Source organism: Polyodon spathula, chromosome 16 (assembly GCF_017654505.1).
Source record: "Polyodon spathula isolate WHYD16114869_AA chromosome 16, ASM1765450v1, whole genome shotgun sequence".
NCBI lineage: Eukaryota > Metazoa > Chordata > Actinopteri > Acipenseriformes > Polyodontidae > Polyodon > Polyodon spathula.
Genome location: NC_054549.1, coordinates 16,546,566 through 16,573,931, shown reverse-complemented (window position 1 = coordinate 16,573,931; position 27,366 = coordinate 16,546,566). Strand labels below are relative to the sequence as shown.

Here is a 27,366-nt window from a genome sequence, read left to right as displayed (position 1 = left end):
TTCCCCTTGCCTGCATGCACAATGACATGTGAGGGGAGCTGGTGTGAAGTGGTGTCAGCAGTGGTTCCAGTGAGACATTCTGTATGGAGGTGGAAAAGGAGAACCTGGCAAACTTCTAAAGGGGGTGGTGTTCGGAATTCCTAATAGACACGCCAGGGCAGCACATGGGCTGCTGCATAACAATGTTCTAAACTTTACTACAGCGTCTCGCCCACCAATACAAACACTGATATCTGATTGGCACCTGCCTGGTCACCTGCTTAATCTTGATGACCCCTGACGAACAGTCTCTTCCACTTTCTTAAATGTCAGGTAGCTTATTCTCAAACGTGATTTATAAAATGCACTTCTACAAAAAGAAACAGCTATACAATAGTGATGGTTTGCTATGGAGCTTGTGTTACAACAACCTTGTCAACTGTTTGCAGCAGCCCTTGATGGCCCTACCCAAACCCACCTGAGTGTATGATTATGGAGATTATTGTTTCTTTTTTGTTTTATGATTGAAATCAATATTGAACACAAACATGTATTTATTTTTGATGACTTTTTAAAAAATGAATGATGTCTGCCTCTCAATGTTTCGAGAGAAATAAAGGTTAATATTTATTACCATTGCTGTCTGTCTTTCATCAGTATGGTGCATTAAAAACGACCCTAGATTCCCGTGTGACTGCATCAAGAAGTTGGCTACATCATGCTAGTTTAACTGAGCGCTGGGGAAGTCAGTGTTTTCATAGCCATTGACAGTCCAGTATAAGAAACTCCAGAATGAGAAAAGTGGATCATCTTCTTTTATAAATATCCAATTTATGGTGATGCACCATTGTTTGTTTCTGTGATATAATGAAAAGACACAGCACTGGGTTTGAGTACTGTAACTTTGAGGTAAGTCATTATAATTGACGATTTGATTGAAGGACAGGTTGAAAAGGTGTGTTGGTATTTTAAAGGGCCCAGTGGAGGGAGTTAAAGTGCCATACAAAGGAGAATTCCTGGCACCCGTATTATAACCACTGCTAAAGGCTTCATCACCCCTGTGACAGAGATATCGTTTTCCATATACAGTATCTAGAACAATTGCATCTTCTTAATGTCCTTCTTTAGCACAAGCAATTGAGTCTTTAGAAGCACATGGAGGCTGCCTGTCCGAACATCTGTTTATGTCACACTTTTCGTATATCCAATCGTTTGGACTAATTGTAATAAAACATACTAAGAGCCTTCTTTAATACAAGTTATACCAGTAGATAATAGTCTGAGGGTTTATCTGTGGAGTCCTTCTCTCTGACCATCTGTCAGTGTCATACATATTTTTTTTTTTCTAAAGAACCACATTCAAATAAGACTTGCTAACGACATCATTTAGCTCCAATGAGGGGTGTATGGTGTCATAGGTCTGCCGCTCTACTTCACTGTTAGTACAGTGGGTGTTACTGATGGCTCAGACTTTGTATTCACAGCTATAGAGAAGGATGTATATTACTGAGATACTTGTTAATTCTGACAGTGATTTAAGTTTACTACCAACCATGGGAAATAACCTGCATGTAGCCAGCCAGGTGACACTTTATCTGCTTGTACTGTAAATCATTTCTAGCAATACAGGGCTGTGCAGCTTGACCTTTGTACTTTCACAGTAACTTCAATACTTGGCAGCCTTATCTTTACTACTTTGCAGGCGCTAAAGAACCATTTCAATCTTATTTTTAGTTGCATATATATATATATATATATATATATACACACACACTGCTGTTCCTTAGACACATTCAGGAGTTACAGTATATATTGATGTTATGAGCAACAACAATTTTCTCAAAGCCTCCCCTAGTGTTTTCCACTATTATAACAACTTTGGCTGTTATTAATTCAGCTTAGTTTGGTGAGAAGAAACTAAGCTTGTCATTTAGCAGTCTTTAATTGACATTGATCAGAAACTTCAAAAACAACTCAAAGTAAACTATACCTGAGCAGCTAATATGAAGTATTGTAGTAGCTAATCCATCACATTTATCCAGGAGTTCTCAACAGAGGGGGGCGCGAGAGGCATCCAAAAAAATATTTAAAAAATAATACGTTTTGTTTAATTTAAAATGTATACGTGACATGACATTTTGTAAAAAAAAAAAAGATATATATATTACAATTACAGGACTATGACGACTATGACACTGCTTTAGTACAAGTCTGGCAATCAATTTGACACTGAACAGAATGTTTCTAAATCAAAAGAGCCCTTCTTAAGATCGAATTCTTTTAGAAGTTCACCACTGTATGTTTCCATGGTATTTTGCACTTTTCCCATGCTTATACAGTCCTATGCATTTACCATAGTATTCCCTGGTTTGCCATATATTTATTAATATGCTTTAGCATGCCTTGCCATTCTTTACCATGCTTTCCCAGGACTTTGCTACAGGACACTTTCATTAAGGATGAGCCCTGTCTGCTGTTCTCTATATGTGACATACAAAGAATGTCCTTAGCAAGTTTCACATCAAGTGGTTCAGTTGATCAGCTCTTAACTGGGGCAAATATATTTTTGTTTTGCAATGTAGATAGACTAGATGGTGAGAAACTCCCATGTGTTGAGTAACTGCTCCCAGATTAACACTAGACAGATGGTGAGTGGTCAAGGTTCAAAGCTGTTTAAAAAAAAATGTAATTTAGATCTACATTCTGACATCAGAGCAGTGCTCTAATGTCACATAAACAGATAAATGAAAAGAATTGGGGAATTATCCAATTGTCCAGGGTTAGGTTTAGGGTCACTGTCAGGGTCAATGCCATGGTTCCATAGTCACTAAGACAATGAAAGCCCAAGGGTTGCAGCGATGGTACAAGGCTGCCTTTGGTAGAATGGTTCCGCAGGGCTAACTTTTTAATTAAATATCCAACAACAGTTCATTACATGATTGAACAGATTGATTAAAAGTAATATGCAGTCGCTATTTCCTATTCAATATTTACTGACCCTAAAAGCTGAACTGGGGCCAGGTTACTCCTAGTTCTGTTTGTTTTTATTATTACAGGCTGGTAATCCATTGCAGTAACCTATTCTACTGTTTCAGGACCACTGTGCAACACGTGTTGCAAAGGCTGGTGTCTACAAATGGCTTCTCAGCTCCACACTGCTGTTCTGTGAATGGCTCTTCCACTCCACACTGTGGTTCTGTGAATGGCTCCTCAGCTTCGCACTGCAGTTCTGTGAATGGTTCCTCAGTTCCACATTGCGGTTCTGTGAATGGCTCCTCAACTCAACACTATGGCTCTTTTGAAGAATTCCATTTAAGTTTTTGAATTGGTTTGAAAAGACTGCACAGCCATTCTGTGGTCTGCCGTAGAAGCGCAGTCTTGATTCAGCATATCAATGTAGTGTTTTAGTATGGCTAGAAAAGGTTGGATAGCTTGTTTAGGTAATGCAATGGCATTACAATGGGATGTTTCTTTAAACATTTTTTATTGGTAAGCGCTGCCCTATCAGTAAAGAGATGGGAAAATAAAGCTCACATTAGTATGGCGACTTACCAATATCAAAAATACCGCTTAATAAGTAATAAGATGAAAGATATACATCCACATCAGCACCGGAGTGTATTATTTTTAGAACAATTATCTGCAAGGTCGAATAAATGTTCCATTTAGTCAGGCAGGGATTATGAAATACTTCTCACAGAAAATAAAAGGCACACCTCTTCAACGTGTATAAAAGGGGAGCTCGCCCCAATCAGTATGAAGACGCTGCAATGATGAAGTTTGTGGTCCTCGCTTTTCTGGTGGCTGGTGGTAAGTAGTACATTTTCTGTAGTGTGTTCTTGTTATGGCTATTAGTTTAGGTATAGCTGCAACTTACTGAGACCATTACTGTAGATTTCGAAATATTTTAGATGTGAAAATAGGCAACATATAGAAAACAAATCTAACTTCAAACATGTCGATTGTAAATGACCAATATTTACACCAGAAGTATTTTTGAATGAAGGTAAAACATGTAGAAATACTAAGAAAATTTGGATCTATACTTTTTCATGCAATACATTTCTATGTAATTAATAGTAATTTGAGATAGTAATCACTTATCCTCCTTGTGCTCCATCCTGCGGATGAGACTGTGACTCTGCATATAATGCACAGTTCACAGCCTACCTCTGTAAAGTGCTGTGTGATGGTGGTCCACTATGAAAAGGGGCTATATAAAAATATAAATATTATATTGTTATTGAAGGGCCTATGTAATTAAGATGGCATACACTTTTCCTGCAGGGCTGGCATCAGCACTTCTTGACTGCACCTTCGTTTTACACAGCACACTCCTCACTGTTACCAACGCTATGTTGTGTTTTCTGTTGAAGCTTACAGCTGTGGGGTGCCTGCCATTTCCCCAGACATCGCAAGAGTGGTAGGGGGTGTTGACGCCCGCCCAAACAGCTGGCCGTGGCAGGTAAGAACGAGAGCTTCGCTGGGTTCATATTTCTAATATAGCAAGACTTCAAATTGGCATTTACGTTCATGCCTCACAGATGCTTTTTTAAAGAAATACCTCTAGTCTTTCATATCTTTCACTTCAGAAGGTTTCAATTCAATTCTGGCTCCCAAAACAACCACACAATGTGGTTGTCAGTCTTTGCTTGAAAGAGGCCTAGAACTAGAACAAGTAATGTTTGCTTTTCAATTTTTTTTTTATTTTGTGTTATTTTCTGTGATTGTTTTAATTATTGTTGTTCTCTTTGAACGATTTGATTCTTTTTGCCATTGATTCTATAATGTTATTTCTCGCCAGGACCCTCTTGTAAATGAGCTGTATATCTCCAGGGTTCTGTCCTAGTTAAATAAATTCATTAGAATTTGACATTTGAATGGCGGGCAGGGGATTCAAGTTAGGATTCAGACGGGTTTGCAACAAAGCTGTGAGCCAGTAATTTTAAAAAAATGTATGAATATAATTTCATATTCATAATAGAGTGGATGTTTTTTAACAACAGTCTAGAAAATTGAGCGAACGCTTTTTATTCATAAAAACACACTCCTGTGATAGAGCTTTGTGAATGAGGTCTGATAAATCCCCTTCATCATTCAAGAATAATTGGGTTGACTGCACCTTAGGTTATCCCGATACATACCTCTATCACAATACAACATGCAGTATCATGTAAAGTATTACGATGAGCAAAGCATGGCAGATGTCTTGTGAAATATTTCATTTAATAAAGCTGAATTCTCACAATGCATCCTTTTTAATCTGCTCCTCAGATCTCTCTCCAGTACAGCAAGGATGGAAACTGGTATCACACCTGTGGAGGAACTCTGATTGCTACCAACTGGGTCCTGACTGCTGCCCATTGCATCAGGTATGAGGTTTAAACCGGCGACCCATGCACCGCAACGAACTTTTAACCTCATTTCACCGACAGGGCACGACAGGCTCCAGAACGGCAGTGTATCACAAAGCACTGCCCGTTACAGAGGCTGCAGGGAACGGTCACCTGATATGCTAGTGGGGGCTTGTCTCAAAAGTCACTGCATATTTTCTGTGACAATAAATCCAATAATAAATGCTTAAACCCTGAATGTTGCATTTTAGGAAACACTGAAGTCCACTAAGTTGTATCTTACTAGCTGTGTGAGCACTGTGGTGCTTTTATGCTGTACCCTGGAGTAAAACTAGACGTGGAATTCATAATTAATAAACACTTGGGGGGTTTTGTTGTTTTTTTTCCCTCAGCAAAACCAAAACCTACAGAGTGGAACTTGGCAAGTACAACCTCAAGGAGGCTGAAGCCGGCTCCATCGCTATTCCAGCTGCTGAAATCATCGTTCACGAGAAATGGAACTCCCTATTCATCCTGTAAGTGCTCTGTATTCCAGTTGGTGTGGAGTGCATATTATATACACTGTGCGATATTAAGTGAAGCTGACGGACAGAAACACTAACGCCTTCCTCAATGTTAGGATTTTAATTAGGGGCAATCAGCAAACAATTTCCTTCTCGAATATCCAACTGGTACTAATCAACACAAATCAATGCACTGAGAAGAAGTGGAGATCAATAATCAATCAATTGTTGTATCCATAAATGTAATACATACTAGCAAATTAGTATGTCGGGGTGTTTTACTACAATATCCAAGCTCCTATGTTTACAAATATTGATAATCCTATTGTTTACTCTTAGGCAGTTGGTGTCCAAAATATTTTGAAGTTTTCTGATTAAACTTTGCTTTGCCAAAACACCATTTAGCAAGCCATAGAGAAAGAAAACTAAATGACTTATAGTATATCTACGAGTTTAATGACTATACGGTAATGTAATTGTAGCAAACAAAATCATTCAGTATATTTTCACAATGCAATTCCATACAGTACCATAAGTGTGCAGGATTATTACCCTGGGTTAAAGAAACCTCTGTTTGCAAGCCATGCCTTTGACTGTTGCACCTCCTGGGTCATTTTATCTCGAAAGTGACATTGTCTCTTCCACTGCAGTGGCTTCTTTCCTGTTGATAGCCAATCAGCTGCTTCCCTTAGTGACTGACATGCTTTCAGCCACATGCTTTGACCCAGAGGGCACTGCTGTGGTGAACTAACCAAGGGAGTAAAGCAGTAGCAGACTTCCTGGAAGGCATGGCTTTGAAAGAGAGATTTCTTTAACCTAGATTAGTACCAGGTGTGATGTTTTAGAATGAACATGTTTGCTATGAAATCTGTTTCTTTAAAAACTATATATCTGAGACCTATGTAGCTAATGATGACTTCCATTGGCATGGCAAGGCCAGTGGAGAAATGATGCAGCCTGCTGCATTCTAAAGCTGCTGTCCTCTCTTGTGCTGCCTGTCCCCAGGAATGACATTGCTCTGGTGAAGCTCAAGGAACATGTTGCCCTGAGTGACTCAATCCAGCCTGCTTGTCTTCCCATTGAGGGCCAGTTGCTTGCGCATAACAACCCCTGCTACATCACCGGCTGGGGGCGCCTCTATATAGTAAGCACCCTAGTCCTTAAAAAAAAAAAAAAAAATATATATATATATATATATATATATATATATATATATATATAACTACTTTGAAATGGTTAGACAACCCAGTTAATCATGCCCAGGCAGATTACACTGTGTAACAAAAAACATTTTTTTTTGTTCCTGGGTAGTAAGTGTTATTTCCTAATTGCTTATGCCTCAAAAGTATAGAAAATGGCTATTATTCCCCACAAACTTTGCTTTTGTGACCAGGACAGTAATATTTCAAAATATCACTATTTCCAGTGGGAAAACGGGCAAATGTGTGTCTTTTCGTTCACATAAAGTCAGAAAAAAACAACATATGAATCCAAATTAACATGTATTTATACTAAAGTAATACAAAGATGACTACAAAAGATTTAGAAGTGAGTAGTTTTTCGAGATTTACTATTATACTGTACTTTTCTGACTTTATGTGAACGAAAAGACACACATTTGCCCATTTTCCCATTGGAAATAGTGATATTTTGAAATATCACAGTCCTGGTCACAAAAGCAAAGTCTGTGGGGAATAATAGCCATTTTCTAGACTTTTGAGGCATAAGCATTAAGGAAATAACACTTACTACCCAGGAACAAAAATTGTGTTACATAGTGTTATTTATACATTGGATAACCCATTTATTTAACATTTCAACCTTAGACATTTTAACCTCCATAGCCTTTATTTATTTATTTAAAATCAGGCTGTTGGATACTTTTATTTTGTTACCCAAGGAAACCTGAATTATTTAAAATGAATTATAAATGTAACTGTTCTGGAAACGGGTTTGAAAAAGGGTGGATTCCGGCTGGCAATGGGGGCAGGAATGTTCAGTTTCAACACTGCAGTCCATGTACTGTATGTATCATGTCTGCTCTTTGTGCTTTCACAGCTAACGGCCCCCTGGCTGATAACCTGCAGCAGGCTCTTCTGCCCGTGGTGGACCACGCCACCTGCACTCTGCCTGATTGGTGGGGCGGGATGGTAAAAGAGAAGATGCTGTGCGCTGGAGGAGACGGAGAGGTGTCCGGCTGCCAGGTGGGTCTCAGTGCTGGGTATCTTCCCTGATTAGAGTTGTAAAGAGGCTGAGGTCTCTAGTGTTGAAGCAGCTACAGGGAATGAAATATTGGAATGGAATAAAACTAGTATGAAAGGAACTTCGCTACAGGCAAAGCAGTTCAGTGCAGTTCTGTGTAGTTTATCAACTGAAGGGGTGAGGGCAAGATAATGGTAACATACACAGAATCTTTTAACAGTCACGTACTGTGGGGTAGCATGTTATCGGTAATACAATATCAATTTTGATATAAAAAAAAAAAACTAGCTACCCAAAGGAATTTTCAGGTCCAGGGTTTTTTTTGTTTGTTTTTTGTTTTTGCTGTCTCTGTGGTTCTTTTGAATTGGTTTTGAACCCCTGTCCCTTGTTCAACAGGGTGACTCTGGCGGACCCCTGAACTGCCAACGCTCTGATGCTGCTTGGGTAGTCCATGGAATAGTGAGCTTCGGGTCTGGCTGGAGCTGCAACTACCCCAAGAAACCCACGGTCTTCACCCGCGTCTCTGCTTACACTGACTGGATCAACACGGTGAGCACAAGCCTCCAGTATTCTAACATTGTAAGGTTGATAAGAATATTGAGTAGTGGAACAAAATGTCTTTCACTAGAGGAGTTTGGATATATGTTAAAAGATGTATAGGGTATTAAGCCCTTTCATTTGCTGTAGATTGAATAATAAAGTATATTTAAAAGCATGATTAATAGCACAATAATTGAATTCTAAAATGTGACTCTGTTTCATTTGCAGAAAATAGTTAACATCTGAAGAGATGAAGAGCAATGTCCCAGCCAGTATATTACCTGCTAATCACAGAGGAAACTGTGCAGTAAATAAACACGAATAATATGGGATCAAAGAGCAATGCCACTGCCTGTATAATACCTGCTAATCACAGAGGAAACTGCAATGAATAAACACTAATAAAATGGGATCAAAACCAAAACTTGTCCAAAACGTTCTTTTAATTGCATAACCTTTATTGGTAATCTTTTGAAATTAATCATGTAACAAGATTGTTCCCTATTAATGAAAGGTTTTGGTGCTGTGGAGTTTAGTGTGACAGGGGAGGGACAATGGCACTGGATACAGTGTGTTAAGGGCCCTGCATAGCTCTCTCTGATCTGAAGTTCAACACCTATGTCACAGACTGACAATAGTGCTGAATTGTGTGGTAGTTTCGTGATCTGGATAAATTAAGCAATCTGTGGCACCCCACAAACGTATGCTACATTTCCACCTGCCACTGGGTTTAGCTTGAAAGCAATGTTGAAGTTAGACTTGTTCATCAGCACTGAGATCAAATCCATTTCGAATGGCCCTGCCAGTCAGCCCCAGTCAGGATTGTTGCCTGGCAGAATTTCTCCAGCTATCTAGCGTCCAATGCAAAGGATACGAGGGGCTGGTTTGTAATACTTATCTGAATGCAGAAAACTATTCAAACCGTCAGGGAAATGCTGGAGGTTGGTGAATTTGTAATTTTATTGTGTGAAGCCCGGTTGCAATTTGGACTATACAATTCTTATCGGATTCCCACAGCAATGCTAATTATGTATATGTTATTATATATTATTGTTAAAGGAATCCTACAAAAATCTTATAGGAACTTTACAGTACTATCATATGAATGCTGCATATTTCTCCTATGAGTCGACCAGCCAGTACCTAAAAGCCGCTCACATTCACACTAGACAGCCGGTGATATTGGCAGAGCACCCATACTTAAAAAAGAAACTTTAATGTGTATAAAACTGGTGAGTTTGCAGTTTTGTTTAACAACAACATCACAACATATCTACACCGGCCCTCCGGGACCATGGACACCCCTGGAATAGACAATTTTACCATAATACTTCCTTAGGGGCTAATTTAGCCTGTATCAGATGAGTGAATCTGTTTGCAAATCTTTACTCTGAATACATTGTCAGACCAATAGAATGTAGGCTTTCCTTTTACAATGATATACCATCGCAAAAGCAGCTGGTTTAGATCAAATAAAGTGTACAAAATGAACGAAAGGCGACCACTTTCCCCATTTTACCCACCAGCCCTTGCTCACTGAATAGATAGTTTTCAAATACATGTAAAATATTTTATATAGCGATCTGTCCCTCAGGTGCAGTGGTACCCTTAACATCATATATTTACTAGCAAAGCATAACAACAGGGCCAGATTAAAATGGGTTTGTGCCAGTGGTCCTTGTCAGTCTCAGTACAGCATTGAAGGTGTGTGTATGCAGTGACAATTTGTGCCCAGTAGTACTAGTATTTGTCTGTGTTGCACTACAAGTAAGTACCTAAATGAAAATGGACCAAATCTCTTAACATCTATTATTATTATTATTGACGCTAAGCACATGCCCCTAGTACATTTACAAAAATGTTCTGAGGTAAGTTGTATCAACATCTGTGATATTAAACATGCTTTTCTGACGTATCACCTACTCCTGGAAACCAAACTCCATTCAAACCAAACAGCAGCCCTCTCGCTCGAGGCGGAGTTTCAGCTGTTGTTTCCATGGCGCCGATACACAATCCTACCAAACCATACCAGACAAACTCCCCGGCAAAGAGAAGCGGCGGAACAGACTGAGGGTGCACGGAAAATCTCCCGGAATTTGAGATTTCAGTCATTTTGCATCTCTGAATATTCCCAACTCTGCACTCCAGTGAGTACCGTACTTCCCCCGTTACCGCAATTGTTGTAATAAGCCCCGTGGAATTCAACTAAATCGCTTAAAAGCACGATGGACTGTTAACACAGGTAGTTCTTCAAAGGTTAAAAAGGCCCGTTCTACCGCAACCCTTGTAGCGCTATTTATCAGTGAGTTTATTTATGCACGTGTGAATTTATATTTACTTTCAGTATTTTTCGATGGAAAAGGAGTGAAAGTATTGAACAAATCTACCACATTTGAATATGATATTATAATTACTGTGTAACCTGACGTGTTTACAGGTTCCATTATTCGATTCTCATACTCCTTTAAAACGATACTGTACTTGTGGGTATGTGTTTCATGATTAGGAAAATTTTAAAAATTAATATATATATATATATATGGTATATATTATATATATTATATATATATATATATACTATATATATATATGTACACTAAAGATTGCCGAGACAGAGCTTAAAGACTCCCAGTTACATAGCAGTTTGAGACATTCTTTTTTTCACACCTGGCTTGTGACAGACCATTAAAAGTGGCAGGTTCGGATTTTTTTTTTGTTTTTCTCTTTATGAGGGATGCCTATAGTGAATGGTAAGAGCACAGGCATTCATAGTCCCATCAGTCAGATCTGAGAACCAATGGTTTGATTGCACTTAGCTCCTGAGAGTTGAGAGGTCACGGTGACCCACGTATACAAGAGGTCAGGCTTTGGTTTATCTGTATCTGTTGTATATTATATGTTTGCTTCTGGAGACTGTTCTTAGTCTCTCTCTTGAGGTTGGTTGTGCGAATCAAAGCTACATCTAGAGGATCATTTGATGAAACCTTGAATGTTACGGTTAGATTTTCAACATGCTGTCCATGTAGATCGCACCACGACAGAAAGGGTTCAGTCATTTCTTGATTTTATTCCTGCAAGTTATTATCAAATGCCGTACATGTTCTGGTTTTAACGACTAAGCCATGCTGCCTGTATTAAATTGTGAAATTGTGTTTTTACAGATCGCGCAGAATGAAGGGTTATCTGAAAACCTCAGAGGGGGCTTTCATGTTACGACCCAAGAGCACCACGGTGGGGAGGCATGAAGACAATGATCTGTGTTTGCAGGTGAGAGCGTTAATGGCAAGACTAGCATGGGCAACTAGCAGACACATTTTAAAAGATGCTTCAGTGGTCCAGTGGTTAGTCTGGCGCATGTAACTAGATGGTCACCGGTTCAAATCCCACTCCTGCCATACATACATTTTTATGTAATTGATAGTAATTTGAGTTGGATTGGAATAAGATTATAACACACCTAGACACATGAAACTTGGATTTCAAGGAGGCAGTGTGGTCCAGTGGTTAAAGTCTAGGGCTTGTAACCAGAATGGCACTGGTTCAAATCCCACCTCTCCACTGACTCACTGTGTGATCCTGAGCATCACTTAACCTCCTTGTGCCCCATCCTGCAGATGAGATGTTAAATCAATGTCCTATTGTAAGTGACTCTGCATATAATGCACAGTTCACAGCCTATTTCTGTAAAGTGCTTTGTGATGGTGGTCCAGTATGAAAGGTGCTGTATAAAGATAGTAAGGTATTGTTATTATTATAATAAAAGAGTTTTCATGTTTGACACCAGAATCTATTCAGTCGATTATCATATGTTTTATATAATATCGCTAGTTAGGATAAGTTGTGTAAAAACTAAGACTCCTCTCTGGAACCTGCCTTAGATTACTACAGTATAACTGCTACAGTATAGATTATAAACCATGGAGGCTCTCTTAGCCAATCAGAATACACCTTTCGCCTGGTGTATGCAACAGCGCATCACAAAGAAACACAATTTATGACATCAGTTGAGTTTTGACTGTACTTTAGTCTCAATATCAGCGTAATTGATGTCACCTGCTTTAAAATTCCTAACCGGGAATTCCATTCAGCTGCAAAGTCAAAACGGTGACATCAGAATTGGCCGCATACCTCAGGTATTCTCTTCGGCAACCTTTTGCATCTTTTCAGTGAAAATTACAATGGACTAAATAAAGGTGGGTCACTGATAGACAGAGTCAGAGCTGGATTTTTAAAAGTTTAAGACTAAATCAGTATATAAGAGTTATAGCACTGAATGCATCATAATCTTACTGTGACATCATTACTATGTGATGCAAAGTATTTGATGTAACTCGGACATTTAAAGAAACGGGTTATTGTAAACATTTACACATCAGTCTGGTAACTCTTCTTATATTAATGGAGACAATAACTCCTGTTTATTTTCATACCCATGAAAAATACTGTTTCCTATTCAACAAAAGCAAAACAAATTAGTTTAATAGCTAAAAAGAAACATCTGCAACATTCAGCTGTGTCCATTCTCTCCTCAGAACTCAAGTTTATTTACCATAGACTAACAGTGCATCACAGTACTATCGATGCAGTTAAAAAAGATAAAGCATTTTATAGGACAACTGGACCTGGGACGGCTGCTTTTACACTACAAATACCTCAAATGCATCAAAGCCGGTTTAAAAGTGGCTTGTGTAAACATAACATGTCATCTTGTTATTATACAGGTACGTGTGCAATATAAAATTCAAAGGCACAATTAGACAGTGGACTAATTGTATGTTGCTTCTTAATATGTATTGATGGATTTCAAGTGTATTGGAATATAGGAAAAAAAGTTTCCATAAGTCAAGTGATCACATGCTGAACACGTCTATCGATAAGAATTGATAAGCAGTTTGTGCATGGTAGCCTTTATATATAAAAGTAGACTTAATTCAACTTCAGGAAAGTAAAATCTTTGGGGGTCAGTTTCATTTAGTTATACATAGTTGTATAGGCTATGTTTTTTTTTATTTTTTTTTCTAATGAAAATAAATAAACGTTTACGTGATATGGGGACCTATGTGTATATTTGCAATAAAATATATGAACACTATTTGTTTTATTTCTTAGTCATATACAGTGTAAATGTTTTAAAAAAACTAAATTACTTTAACTGTAAAACACTCAACAGTGTGCAATTTAGAAACACTAAAAGAAACTGAATACATTCAATAATTAACATTGAGAAAGACTTCGAAATGTTTGTTATTGAACTGTCTTTCTTTCTTTCTGCCTCTCTTTCCTCACAGTGTGGGTTGTCCATGCTTATGATTTTGGTTTCCTCTGTTCTCCAGACAGGGGGCGTGGAGGAGCACCATGCCCTGATCGAGTTCAGTGATTTGGAGGGCAGCTTTGTGCTCCGAGACTTCAACTCCTACCACGGCTCCTTCGTCAATGACTGCCGGATCCAGAACGCTGCGGTGCGCCTGGCCCCGGGAGACGTGCTCCACTTCGGCTTCGAGGGGCCCTCCTACGAGCTGGTGGTGGAGAACACACCCTCGGTACCGCTGGCTTTGAATCAAATACAAACCACTGCAAGCATTCCAGTCACTCTGAAGAGGCTGTTCTGACATGCCTCCTAGAAACAGTTTTTAAAACAACCCTTTTATATGGCGGACTAAGAAATCCAATAATGTGTGAATATTCCAACAAATAGCTTGTTTTTTTTTGTCTGTAGTTAATTAGTGTGGGTATGTACTGTAAAAAAACGTAAAAATGGAAATGAAAAATAATATGGTAATAATTATTTCTGACGCACGTATTTCTCTGCTCTGCTGTTTCATCAAGCTTCCCCAAAACAGGGCTCTTGTATTAAAGCAGTTTTCTTTTTCACGTAGCATTATCCTCACATCTATAGTTTTGCTGCTTTTCTTTTTGTTTTCAAGAATTTATTTTCACTTTGACTCAGATAAAGTCTATTTATCCACAACTTTTAGCTAACAGAGCCCTGTTAGCACAAATCTTGTTCTACCTTATAGTATGTCACCTTAGGTAGTTCAAAATGAGTGCTAATAGAGGTCTATGTTATAACTTATTCAGTTTGTATAGTAAATTAAGTAAATTGAAACCTAACATGAATTGAGCTTGTTTTAATAAATGATGGTGATAAATCATAAAAATTGCAATGCCCTTACTGCCACACTAATAGTATGTATTCCTGTCTTTGCTCCAGCTCTCCTGCCCACCAGTGTCTCAGCGCACAGCTTGGCAGGGACACCTCCAGATCATTAAGGACCACAGACCGCCCCCTTCCCCAGCATCTCTCTCTCAGCTGCCCTCCCTGCAGTCCCAGCCCTCCTCATCGGCTCCCTGGACCCAGGGGGGACCCCCGGGAGCCATACCTCACCCGCCCATCAGGACCCGGACTGCTAGCGCTGGAAACAGGAGAGGGGGGGCGCCTGTGAACTCTGTAGAGTATGGAGTGCCCTCACTCAGAACAGGTACAGCAGGACTCGGTTTGATGAATTCTGTAGAGTATGGAGGGCCCTCACTTAGAAGAGGTAAAGCAGGACTCGGCTTGGTTAAAGTAGTTTTAGTGATCATAATTATTCCATAAATCCATTTCCTTTTGCTATATACACTTCAACTTTATTGGGATCTGTACCTAACATTGGGTTTGTCCACTGTTTATCCAGCCTTGACACAACATGGCTTTCAGGCATGGTGGATGGGTGCATTATCGCCTTGAAAGTAGCCCTTGCCATCAGAATACACGTGCAGCATTGTTCATTTGTCACGATGCTAGAGGATTGATGCGGTTTTCCATAGTAATCTAGGGGTGCAGGGTGTAGCAGGGTGTGCTCCATACCAGGAGCATTGGAATTGCACTGACTGGCCACACACTAGGTTAAAGAAAGTGGTCAGTTGCTTCACATGTGCCCATTTCACCTCTGGCTCAAAGCCTGCTGAAAAGGATGTCAGTCAATAGGGGAGTCAGGTGGTTGATTAGTGACAGGAGGTGTTGAACAAGGAAGTGCAGTTGAAAGCATGTTTTAATAAAATTTAAAACATTTAACAACAAATTTGCTACAACACGTGTTTCTTTCAAAACAGCACATCTGAGCCCTCCATAGTGAAAGGAAGTGCATGACAGGCCATGTTTACAGAAATATTTTTATAGCGTCAGTCCTGTTTAGAAAATAATGACAAAAACCACCAGCAGGATAAATAAAGGGTTTTAAGATCTTCCAAGATCATTAAAATAGAGCTCCTTATGTGTAACATAAGAGCAATGTGTATTGAACAAGTACTACATAATCTTAATACAAATATGTGAAAAATCTGTGTGGTGTACCATGTAAGCATTCAGTGCTGTTAATAGTCAATTATCCAACCTGTTTGTGTTTTAGGAAACTGGACGAGCAGTGCTGGAGTGGAGCGCGCATTCACAAATGGGTCCCAGTCTCTCTCACCTCAGGCCCTCGAGCTCTTGCTTCAGGAGAAGGTAATCATTTTTATTGCTTTATTTATTTGGTGAGTTTGGTGACAACAGCATAGACACAGAACCACCTCATAAAATCATCACAGGACACCTTAACGTACAGTGATCAAGCGAAGGAAGGATTGGATAGGCTTTGAAACTAACCTTCTAAGAGAAAGAGTGGTCCATGCAGTCTAGGGCAAGTTTCCCACAATGTTGCCTTCCAAGTACATCTGTTACACCACAGTGTAACCATGAACCTGCCCCCTGCAACACTCTGCCTCTGGGTTTTGTCAGAAAAACACCGTAAGAAATGCTGCATAGAACATATGTAGTATTTCTTATATCCGCTAGGGCAGAGTGTAGTTCGGGGCTGGGTTAATGGTTCCACTCTGGTGTTCCAGATGCACTTGGAGACTAGACATCAACTTGCTCTTCATATTCAAAGAAAACAAATACTGTAAGACCGATTGATTGTGCTATCAATGGGAAATAACATTTAAGATTGCGGCACACAGGAGCAGAGGCTCTTGCGGCAGGGAGATGAGGTGAGCAGGCTGCAGGTGTTCGAGGGGGAGTCGCGGCGCAAGGACGCGGTTATCGCCAGCCTCCGGGACGAGATCGCTGCTCTGAAGCAGCAGCTGGCACAGGTCCGCGGAGACACAGATATCATCCATGCACTGAAGACACTGGAGAGCAAGAAAGAGGAGATCCAGGAGCTCAAGGAACAGGTACTGGAGAGACTAGAAACTCACACTAACACTGTACCCAGTCCTGCACCCAGGTATATTCATACATTGACTAGGTGCCAGGAATTTCAGCTAAATGTACTGCACATGCTTTGCATTTATTACAGCATGAAACTCATCTGTAGGTTAACTATTAGGAGTCCTTCATGCAGTTAGATTCTTAAATCCAAGGCTGGTTGCACGACCCTTGTGAGTTTCTAACCCTGGTATAGTACATTCTAAGACACTGTCGTTTCCTGAGAACGTCCCAAAAAATACAATCTTGATCAGCCAGGACTAGAATTTGTGCAGGGCCTCACGCTTATTTTTTTAAATAAAAAATGATCAAGAAAGTAAAAGGCAGAAAAACGAATGGGCTGGGAATACTAGCAGCTACTGTGCCTGTTTTCTTTGCCATGTTTAGCAGTAATAATATCTGCAGTATTATATAATGTCAATCAACCAAGTACATTCCTCCTATGTTAACTCCATTTAAAAAGGAAAGAATTATGCAAGTGTTCATATTTAAATGAGTGATTAGATTGCCTGTCCCCTGTCAGATGATCAAGCTCCAGACGGGCTCAAGTGAAGTCCTGAGGCACGCCTTCAGTGAGAGAGACCTGGAGATCAGCAGCCTGAAGAACGAGAATGAGAGGCTCCGCAGAGACAGCTCCATGTCTGCAGGTACCAGGAATGAGAGGGTATCCCATTGTTAAATCCAGTATAAACATGACTTGTGCACTGGAGTAGTGAGTTAGTTAATATTTACAATGGAAAATCCCAGGTCTCCACGCTAAATGAGAACCTGTTCAAAGTACTCTCATCTGTGGCAGCATAAAATAATAGTACTATTGGATTATTTGTTTTACACACATACCAGAACTTCAGGCTTGGGTTATCTGTAGTCATTGAACACAGAAAAATGGCTGCTGTTTGGGGAAAATGAGCATCCGATCAAAAAGTAGAGTAAGTCTGCGCCCCCTTCCCCTCAGGGCTGGTGACCAGTCTGCAGCGGGACATCTCTGCCCGGGAGCAGCAGGTCATGCGGCTGGGCGGCGAGGTTGAGAAGCTACACAAGCAAATCCGCGAGAAGGACATTCAGCTGGCATCCATGTCCGCCAAGGTATGGAAGCCGTTCCTCTCTCTCCTGCACCTCTGGGATTGTTCCAGCGCCACCTGTGTGTGCCTCACTGTAAAGGATATTCCAAGTAAAAGTAGTGAAGAACATTTAGTTAAAAAGTGATAACCTGAAATCATCCAGTGAAAGGCAATGTGTTATACTTAAAGAGAATGTTGCTATTTGTGATATTTGCAATTATTGGTTCTGGGTTCTGTTGCTCGAGATTGAGTTACCTTTTTTAACTGTCTTTGAACTTCTTTGCTAACTTGTCTTCTGAAGCGTTTACTGTAAATCATGTTGAAAAATGGCCTTTAAACTTGGCTGGCCCCATCTCTATGTAGAAGAGGTGGGGTCAGCAGAATTGAAAGGTCATGTTGTCGCATGATTTGAATGGAATAAAGACGTCACAGGGGTTGACTCCTGTTGTACAGCAGTCCCCCCCCACACACGTATTCCAGGGTTTATTAGAAGTTGTTCAAGCAGGTTACAGTTCTCCAAAGTGGAACAAATAAATCAAATTACAGCTAAAGCTACTTACTAATCTAATTATGGACTGATACATTGATTTCACATTGCACATTGTAGATGACCAATAGAGTCTGTGCTGCTGTTGAAAATATTATTGTTTTTAGTTTGTGTTCTTATTTGAGAAAGAGATCGGAAGGGACACTTGTATACAGCTTGACACTGCTGGTAAGCTGTGGTTTGTTTCTCCACTGTGGCACACAGTTTTCAAATAGGAGGGAGACAAAGAAACACGAAGAGGAGCTGGTGGCCCGAGAAACTGAAGTGGTCACTCTCAAAAAAGTGAGTTCCTCCCACCCTCAGCATTATTATTGTGCGTCATCTTGGATGGATGCTTGGTTGTTTGTTTGTGTCTCGTATAACTTAGAATGACTTGTTGGTTTGATTTGAATATATGCTTACGCCAAATTGCAGGTTGTTACAAGCGGTCCCCCAAAACCCAGATTACCCACTCACAGCTATTAATAGATCTAGGAACATTGTCATATGCTCATATGTGTTTTATCTCATTCCTAATGTTGTATCATCCCCTGCAGGAGATGTAATCCTCGACGACCTGGATATAGTTGAGGCGGTGGTACTGCGTACTTATCACCTCTAAACCGCTTATTGAATTGTGATGAAACTTGTTTTTAAAGACCCAGCATCACGATTTACACCATATTGTGTTGGAAAAGTGCCCTATTACAGATACTCTACCTGAAAACGCTTCCCTCAAGTAGACACACCGCCAGCAGCCCGTTCTGGGATTTCTGTTTGCGGTTTTCCGTACACAAAATAAATAAAGAAAGAAACTGGAAGTAGGTTGAACTAAAGTCCAGTCAAAATAGGTTCAGTTAAATTTCTAGAGAAATGACCTATTGCATTGTTTGTAGGTCTTGTTGCTACATTCTACCCAGACCCCTACAATGGAACCCTGTGAGAAAGCAGTAGTACGCTACAAACAGCAAAAATAGATGCTTGCTGTACACTGGATCTGATCTTAAAAAAAGAAATACAAAAACTGCAAATAATAATAATAATAATAATAATAATAATAATTATTATTATTATTATTATTATTATTATTATTATTATTATTATTATTATATACATAGTCTAAACTCTTAACTTTTATCGTTTCTCACATTGTTCACCTGGTCAAAACCCATGCATACACCCATACGTATCATACACCTATTCAGACTTGCCAGGTTGTCATGGTAAATGAGAATCTGTTCTCAATTGAGTCATCTGGATTGACTGATGTGGTTGATTCTCGTTCAGTGCTTGCAGCAGATGGAGCAGCGAGTGAAGGAGCTGGAGGCTGACACTGAGAAGCATCACTCCGAGGCAGACAGGCTGGCCCAGGACAGACAGGTAGGCTCCACGGGACTTTCTTAAACGCAGGCCCATATGGAGCAGGCATGTGTGTCTCTACTTTACATTACATGCAGTACTTGGGCCTAATATGATGAAGCAGCACAATCAGACACACCCTGGCTTCACTGTTTTTTAGGGTTTTGTCTGTAGAAATAAACCCTTTCTCTGGGGCTTTACCTACACCTCAGTTGTTTCTTTCTATTTTTGGTGTAACTTTGCACTGGATGTAAAGATAAATCTTCCCCATTATCTGTTATCTAATTAATATACAGAACCTGAACACCTGCAGGAGTTGCTAGGCGACAGTCTTTCCAGGCAGACTCATCCCTTACAACTGGATTAGGTTGCTTGGCAACAAATTAGCCTGCTGCTACCTTCAAATTGCAGTTATTGAAGTCAAATGTAGCAAATTAGTTTTCAATGTTTCTTACCAGCTTTGCACCATGACACTAAATATATTATATATATATATATATATATATATATATATATATATATATATATATATATATATACACACACAAAAATTTAACATGCAATATATATTTTATACCAGTCATTTATACTTCACCTTTTTGTTTTTAAGTTGAGAATGTTATATGACCAAAGCTCAGCTGCATTTTTTTCATTGTATTTATTGTCTGAATTTTCTTATTTCTTAATAATGTTGTTTGATAAATGTACTATATTTACTGTGCATTACGGCATTCCAAGAGCGTATTATTGAATATGTGTTTTCCAGTAATTTAGTTAACACCTTGAATTTGGAAAGGTATTGCTCATATATATATATATATATATATATATATATATATATATATTAGCTTGTCGTGTCAAATGTGTTGGCGAACGGTTATTTGGGATTGGTGAATTCACAATTTTGGTGACAGTATCAAACCCTGCATCTATGTGGCCACAAAATTCACAAAAAAAGCAGACTTTCCCAATAATCTTGGAACTAGTAGCAGCCAAGTTAGCTTTAAGTTGGTCCTTATTGTGTTTGGCCATTTTTAGAAATGTTTAATTTTTAAATGATGATTATGTTATTATACACTTTATTTTAACTGCTCCAGAGTTGAACGGAAGAAAAGAAAGTGTCCTGGTTTTCCACTCTGGAAATCTGCCTACCTACTTTAGGTTACTTTCCACGGAAGACCACTGCTGCACTTTGCCATGACTTGTATGTATGATCACTAAGTTCCATTCATGAGCTCTGCTGTCCTGTCATTGTTACAGGCCCAGGCCCGGCTGCAGGAGGAGCTGGAGAGAGGCAGGCAGCAGCTGCAGGAGTCAGGGCTCCAGGAGCAGCTCACCAGGGTACAGCTGGAGCAGACACAAGCCCGGGTGAGAACTGTTCATTGTAAATTATATAGGTACAGTCTAGCCCGCTTAATAGCACTCCCGGGGATATCATCCTCTGCTTATTACCACTACCTCATGCCACTTTTGGAAATAAAAGCATAGGTTTACATGCAAGTAGATTAATTTACAGTATGTATGTGTTCTGAAATACAGTATGGGTATAGCTTTCTTTTGTTATGTTATTACAATGTGTTGTACCAGGGCAGCATCATAGACTATATATTGGTAATACATATTATTAATGCACAGTATTCTAATCAATGTAATACATTGTACTACAGCAAAGCAGGCATATTTGTTGTATCTTTTGTTTTAATGGTTTGCCAGGTTTTTGGTGATAAAGCCAACTGCAGTGATTGTCACTGTTGTGTTCAGTCCAATTTATGTGATATTAAAGGGGTTGACTGTACTATAATTTAAAGGAAGGAGACATTTCTAATACATGACTGTCAGTGTTTCACTCCTTTAATGTTAGACAAAGAGAAAGAGAAGTGATACCTTTTATTAGACTAACTAAATAATAATTATTCACAAGCTTTCAAGACCTCAAAATCTCTTCTTCAGGTAAAAGTACTTTCACCTGAAGAAGAGACCTTTGAGGTCTTGAAAGCTTGTCACTTCTCTTTGTCTATCATCTCTGGACTAATACGGCTACCATTTCATCTATCTACGACTCCTTTAATGTGTAAGTCAGTTTGAACAAAGTGACAACAGTGACAATTTTTTTGGAAACATGCTGTACCATGTTTCATATGCCAGCAATTGTGTATTTCTTAGATGTCAAAGAGGAGGTGAAACACCTTAAAAAAAACACATTAAAAACCTCCCAAAAATGTTCTGGACAACAACCTAGTTCTATTCCATGCAGTAGAAGTAGCAGGTATCACTCTACCACAGTTACAATATATACTGTGACCACCAGGTGGCAAACTTTCAGTGGAAATCAGCAAAATGTTACACTTTCTGCAAAAGTATGTGAACATGAACATGATAGAATCACACAATAATGCATAGTAAATGTCCAGTATGTTTCTATACATTAAATGTGACTTCAGTTTACTGACTGAGGTTTACTGCTTTTATAGCATGTATCTACCTCCGTGTATAAAGGTTGCATTACCAGCGCTGTAATGGGAATGGGAATCATGGCATGGGAATCATGGCAACCCAGCGGGCCCCAATTCTCATTCTATTTGAACCAGTGTTCAGGTCAGAATTGAGAAGCATTCTGAGAACTAGTGTTCAGGATTGAGGAGCATTCTGACAACCAATGTTGAGGTCAGGATTGAGGAGCATTCTGACAACCAGTGTTGAGGTCAGGATTGAGGAGCATTCTATTTGAACCGTACTCAGGTCAGGATTGTGTCTGTCTGGCTTTCAGAGCTGTGAGAGGAAACTCTCATGGTGCCTGACTGCAACCAGAGCCATTAGCCCTTACACTGTTTTGGAAGGGTTGCAAACGTAGTTGGTACAAGCAAAAATTGGATGAAGCAGCCCTGTTTCTCTCCAGCTGGAGCGGTTCCGCAGTCGAATCATCCAGACCACCTACACTGCTCCGGGCATCCCTGCTCCCAACGAGGCTGTCTCCGATCAAGAGGTATGAGTGTCCCTCCCCACTGAGCTCCTGTAAGAGCATCCTATGGTATAGTAAACATACTACACTTCCACGAATTATACTTAATAGAGATGTGTTCCAGGGCCTGGGTTAGTTAGATTCTCTAAAAGACAATACGAGGTTGGAATGGGCGCATGGTCTGAAGAATCACAGTTAGCTCCACTAATGTATTTTCTAAATTTATTAGGACTTGCTGTTATTACTGCTCCTCATATTTTTCACTGCATATTTTCACTGCTGCTTCCTGGTACTTAACTACGTCAAGTGTTTTAGTTCTCTCCAATGCTCTAGCTGCAAGTTTACAATAATCATGTCAAGTGAACAACCATGAGGCGGGGCTATTTGACTCTACCCCCAAGTAGGAGAGTCTAGGAAGTGTTGCTGAGTCCCTGGGAAGCTTGTTGAGATTGGTGTTCAGGACTAGTCTCTGCTGTGTTTCCCCTCCAGGTTATTGAACAGATGAAGGAGATCATTGAGGAGAGAGCACAGCTTAAAGAGATGGTGCGGGAGCTACAGAAGCAGCTGGAGGGGAAGACCTCTGAGCTGGACGAGAGGGCGGCCAACGCAGACAAGCTGAAGAACACGCTAGAGGAATGTCAGGTAACAAGCATTTACACACACACACTGACCTGTCCAGATCTTGGCCTGTTTGCGCAATTGTAGTGGACAAAGTCCCTTCTAACTGGGGTACTTTTAACACAGAAAACACTGTCGGAGCCCTGTACGATTTTTCAGATTAAACGCGAACCAGATTTAACAGAATGGTTAGTTTGTTCAGAGGCAATTTTACACTGTGCAAAACTTGCCAACAATTATTCCTGCCAGTTATTGCTGGAAATTAATTATTGTTATACACTTGGCAAGTCTGTGGCTATTTGTGTACTCCATAATAGCTAGCAGGTGTTTTCTCTTGTAAGCTGTCCCCTAACATTCGGTCCCTGTCTCTCTGTTTTTTGCGGAGACCCGTCTGAAGGAAGCCCGCTTGACACCTGCTCTGAAGAGAGAGGTGGAAGCTCTGCAGCAGCTATGTGTCGACCCGTCCCTGAGTTGGGTCCAGAGAGTGGCTGTGGAGCTGCTGCTCCGACAGGTGTCATGGCAACAGGAGGTGGAGCAGGCCCTGCAGGATGCTGGGATTGATGTGCTCAGCAACACGGAAGGTGAGGAGTAGGACAGAACCTGTCAAACAAAGCATATTTTAAAGAAAGTACACAGGCACATTTCTAGAAAATAATAATAAAATAACTAGAAGAAATAATTCCCAGAATAATTCCCAGTATCTGATTCTTTCTGAAACTGTTGTTTCTTCCTGGTTTTATTCTTTATAATTGAGTGGTCCCTCTCAGAAAATACGTTTTAGAATAATAAACTACTCAGAGTTCAGCTGGTACACCATTGCCATTGATCTCCCTCACTGCAACACTCTGCCCCAGTGGATGTCAGGAATATCACATTTGTTCTCTCTGTCTCTTACATCCACAAGGTGCAGGGGGGCAGCTTAATGGTTACACTCTGGCATACCATTAAAAGAGAAGACATGTTAGATAGGTCTTTCAAGGTGTCTGAAACTTTTTTCACAGGATGTGATGACTGAAACAGATCTAATACATTTTACCTAAACAAAAAGTAAAATCCATGATAGTTAACTGCGATATTTCACACCCATACCTAGTTGCTCTTTAAGCAATCGTATGGTAAGCAGTGACTCTCTGGAGTCATTGGACAGTCACATGCTGTTATTTACTGGAGCTTCTGCGGTCAAGATTCACTAAGCATGTGCTCCTATCTTGAGTTAAATACACTGGGTTGCAGGAATCCTGGGCTGTATCAAGAAGTTGTGGCAGCGCCACCAAGAGGCAGAGGATAAGAGGAACGCTTTACAGGTGGGTAAACAATCTGCTTTCCAGACTAATCTATCTACCTATCTACCTGCTTTATTAGGACCTGTCTGCAATATTGGATTTGGCATGGCCCTAGATTATAGACATGATCCATTTTTAAAATGTAGTCGTCAGCATTCCAATGTGTTTTTTTGTGTGTGTTTTTTAGTTTTTAAATGTGGTGATTGTTGATTTAATTGACTTAAAAGAGACAATGGTATGTTGCCTGTAGACACCATGAGAGCTTCCCCTAACAGCTCAGCAAGCGAGAGAGCACCTCAGGCCTGAATATCCACTACCTGCCTGCCATATATCCACCAAAATCCTTTCCCTTGACAAATGAAGCTAGTGAACCAGCCTGCTGGTCTGTCTAGAGTTTAAACCTCTGTGAATATGTTTGAGAGCATGAGCCACTGTCTGCACAGGCCCATCTGGAGGAGCTGCAGGGTTCCCAGGATGCTTTGCTGCAGGAAAGGGAGGAGATGCTGACGAAGGAGCATGAGAACCAGCGGCAGGATGAACTGAAACGCTCAAAGGAAGCAGCAGAGGAGCAAAGCCAGCAGGTCTGTTTGAGAGAGGTGCTTATCAGCTCAGAGAGCCTGTTCATGCAGTAGCTCCCAGACACATTTTAGTTGTCGACTATTGAATTTTTTACCTGTCCGGGCTGCACTTTTTGAAGCTCACGTAGTGTAATTTCAACTACATGGATCACACTACTATGAAGCATATACATTATTCAATTTTCCATGAAAAACACACTTTTTTATGTACCCTAGAAACAGAAGGAGCATAGTGGCCAATTGTGTCTGTTGAATCTCTCCTTTTTAAATTTAGTATTTTCAGTATTAGTCTATGTACTGTTAATATGCTCAGTTTGAAGAAAATGATAGAACAAAGTTATTCAGTTGTCAAAATATCCCATTGGAATGCATTGGAATTTGGAGTCGCTGGACTTTGTGTTGGAGTCATAACATGGGGACCCGACATGTTTTAGTTTTTTCTTTCCATAGTCAAATCCAAGGGGTCTTTCTCTGAAAGTTTAGTTTTTGCCTTTAACCAAATTTGTGAATTATAGAATCGTACTACCATTGAGATCGAGATGGGGCATCAAGTTGGAGGCTGGGAATTAATCTCCTTGGGGAGTCTTTGAAATTCCATCAAAACACACAGCTGCTGCAAATGCGCTTCCTTTTGAAGTGGTGTGACCAACAGCTGAGAGTGGGATGTGGGAAAGTCTCTAGTGTGCAAATTCTATAATACGCTCATTTAAAATAAAAAAAAATGTTGGCTGGTTTATGCAATTTTTTGCAGAATCACCCAAAATGATATTCTCTTTGCTGGTGCAGAATGTTGCAGTATGTCACTGTAGTGCAGTAACAGCAGACATTGGCTCTGCTAGGAAAGAGTACCTCTCTCTGTAGAGGAGACGGCATGGGCAGTGAGTGCAGTGTTTTGGTAATTCATCTGCCTGCCAGCTTCTCTTGGGTCCTGTCCCAGGTGTCTTTACTTGTGTAGTGGTTATCAGGGTCCAAGAAGGTATCAAAATGCTACTTAGGAGGAGTTATGGAAAGCACATAAGCATAAGATATAAACTGTTGCTCTCTCACATCTGCATGAACATCTCGTAATACTAAGCCTACAGACTCAGGTTGCTGTGAAGGTTGATTATCATTTATATACTGTAAGTAAGGACCTGTTTGGCAGATAGTCCTGGACTGGACTCAACAAAGCACCCCACTAGGATGGCTTCACAGACCCAGATGAGCGCTTATTTTGGACTACCTACCAAATGTAACATCAGGTATTCCAAGATTAGCCCTAATCCGGCTTTGTGAAACCAACCATGCGTATGTGTTGATCTAAGATGAATAAAAAGCAGGTTTTTTTTGCTTTTCTGAACTTTTAATTAGCCTCCACACATTCCCTCTAGCACTGTCTGCCAAATTGGAAATCTTAGGATTTTCTGAACTTCCATTAAATGAAATGTTACACAGGTGTATAGTTGTTGTGTCTGTTTTCCCACACTGGGTGCAGTGGAGAATCAGACCCGAACTCTATAATGATTATGTATAAGAGCTAGCACAGACTGTCCGAGTTCTGGTAATGGAGGGAATTGCTGGCACTGAGCAGTGTGCTTTGTCTCCCTGGCAGTGTCTTGAAGAGGCCCTGAGGGTGGAGCGAGAGCGCATGGCACAAGAGCGCACGAAACTGGAGATGATGGAGAGTCACTACAGAGAGCTGAGAGAGGTATTGAACACACCAGCCTGCTATTGAAGCAATATTACATGACAGGGTGTATATCGTTGTGGTATGGCTGCCCCAAGCCTCGGCTGCATTGTGAGGTGCTCTAGGGAAACGAAATGATTGATCTATTTCTCTGAAGGAGCGCACACAGCAATGATGTAAGCAGAATTTAACAAGCTTCATTATTGATTCAATAATCAAAAGTCACAATTTTACAGCTTAATCATTAGACACAATAATGAGGTCACTAGTTATTAACAGAAATAAAGCAATGATATCAGTTACCAATCTGTGGAAGAAGCTTCGGACACGGCGCTTGTGTGTGCTCACAGGGGACCTTGATGCTTGATGCATCTCGAAGTGCTGCTGTTTTATACAGGCTCTGTACCCCTTTGAGTGCAAAGCTTAGTTGCTGGCTTATCTCTGTGCCAGAAATATATTGACCTGACAACAGTTAATTGCCCCTTTCTCAGTCAATAAAACATTCTAGCAGCAT

At 40.1% G+C, this 27,366-nt stretch overlaps 2 protein-coding genes across 2 annotated transcripts in view; both read left to right on the top strand.

The window, feature by feature from the left end:
* The first annotated feature begins 3,690 nt into the window (after positions 1–3,690).
* LOC121328684 (chymotrypsin-like elastase family member 2A) lies at positions 3,691–8,980 on the top strand. The gene is made up of 8 exons (XM_041273637.1): positions 3,691–3,789; positions 4,356–4,444; positions 5,254–5,351; positions 5,726–5,848; positions 6,842–6,984; positions 7,895–8,040; positions 8,435–8,587; positions 8,807–8,980. Exons 1-8 carry the CDS (start codon positions 3,750–3,752, stop codon positions 8,822–8,824), a joined length of 810 nt encoding a protein of 269 aa, XP_041129571.1. The 5' UTR covers positions 3,691–3,749; the 3' UTR covers positions 8,825–8,980.
* A 1,652-nt stretch (positions 8,981–10,632) lies between these two features.
* LOC121328387 (forkhead-associated domain-containing protein 1-like) overlaps positions 10,633–27,366 on the top strand; it is a 39,870-nt gene continuing 23,136 nt past the window's right edge. Inside the window, exons 1-17 of the mRNA XM_041273019.1 lie at positions 10,633–10,725; positions 11,740–11,845; positions 13,912–14,118; positions 14,790–15,057; positions 15,967–16,061; positions 16,556–16,768; positions 17,326–17,449; positions 17,758–17,888; positions 18,615–18,692; positions 19,677–19,769; positions 21,009–21,116; positions 22,645–22,731; positions 23,197–23,349; positions 23,711–23,906; positions 24,559–24,629; positions 25,052–25,189; positions 26,778–26,873. Coding sequence (XP_041128953.1) covers positions 11,750–11,845; positions 13,912–14,118; positions 14,790–15,057; positions 15,967–16,061; positions 16,556–16,768; positions 17,326–17,449; positions 17,758–17,888; positions 18,615–18,692; positions 19,677–19,769; positions 21,009–21,116; positions 22,645–22,731; positions 23,197–23,349; positions 23,711–23,906; positions 24,559–24,629; positions 25,052–25,189; positions 26,778–26,873 — 2,154 coding nt within the window. The 5' untranslated portion in view covers positions 10,633–10,725; positions 11,740–11,749. The remainder of the gene's footprint in view (positions 10,726–11,739; positions 11,846–13,911; positions 14,119–14,789; positions 15,058–15,966; positions 16,062–16,555; positions 16,769–17,325; positions 17,450–17,757; positions 17,889–18,614; positions 18,693–19,676; positions 19,770–21,008; positions 21,117–22,644; positions 22,732–23,196; positions 23,350–23,710; positions 23,907–24,558; positions 24,630–25,051; positions 25,190–26,777; positions 26,874–27,366) is intronic.

Coding starts and splice junctions, on each gene's coding strand:
- LOC121328684 (XM_041273637.1), top strand. CDS start 3,750: ATGATGAAGTTTGTGGTCCTCGCTTTTCTGGTGGCTGGTG. Junction 5,849..6,841: donor TGGAACTCCCTATTCATCCT/GTAAGTGCTCTG, acceptor GCCTGTCCCCAG/GAATGACATTGCTCTGGTGA. Junction 8,041..8,434: donor GAGAGGTGTCCGGCTGCCAG/GTGGGTCTCAGT, acceptor CTTGTTCAACAG/GGTGACTCTGGCGGACCCCT.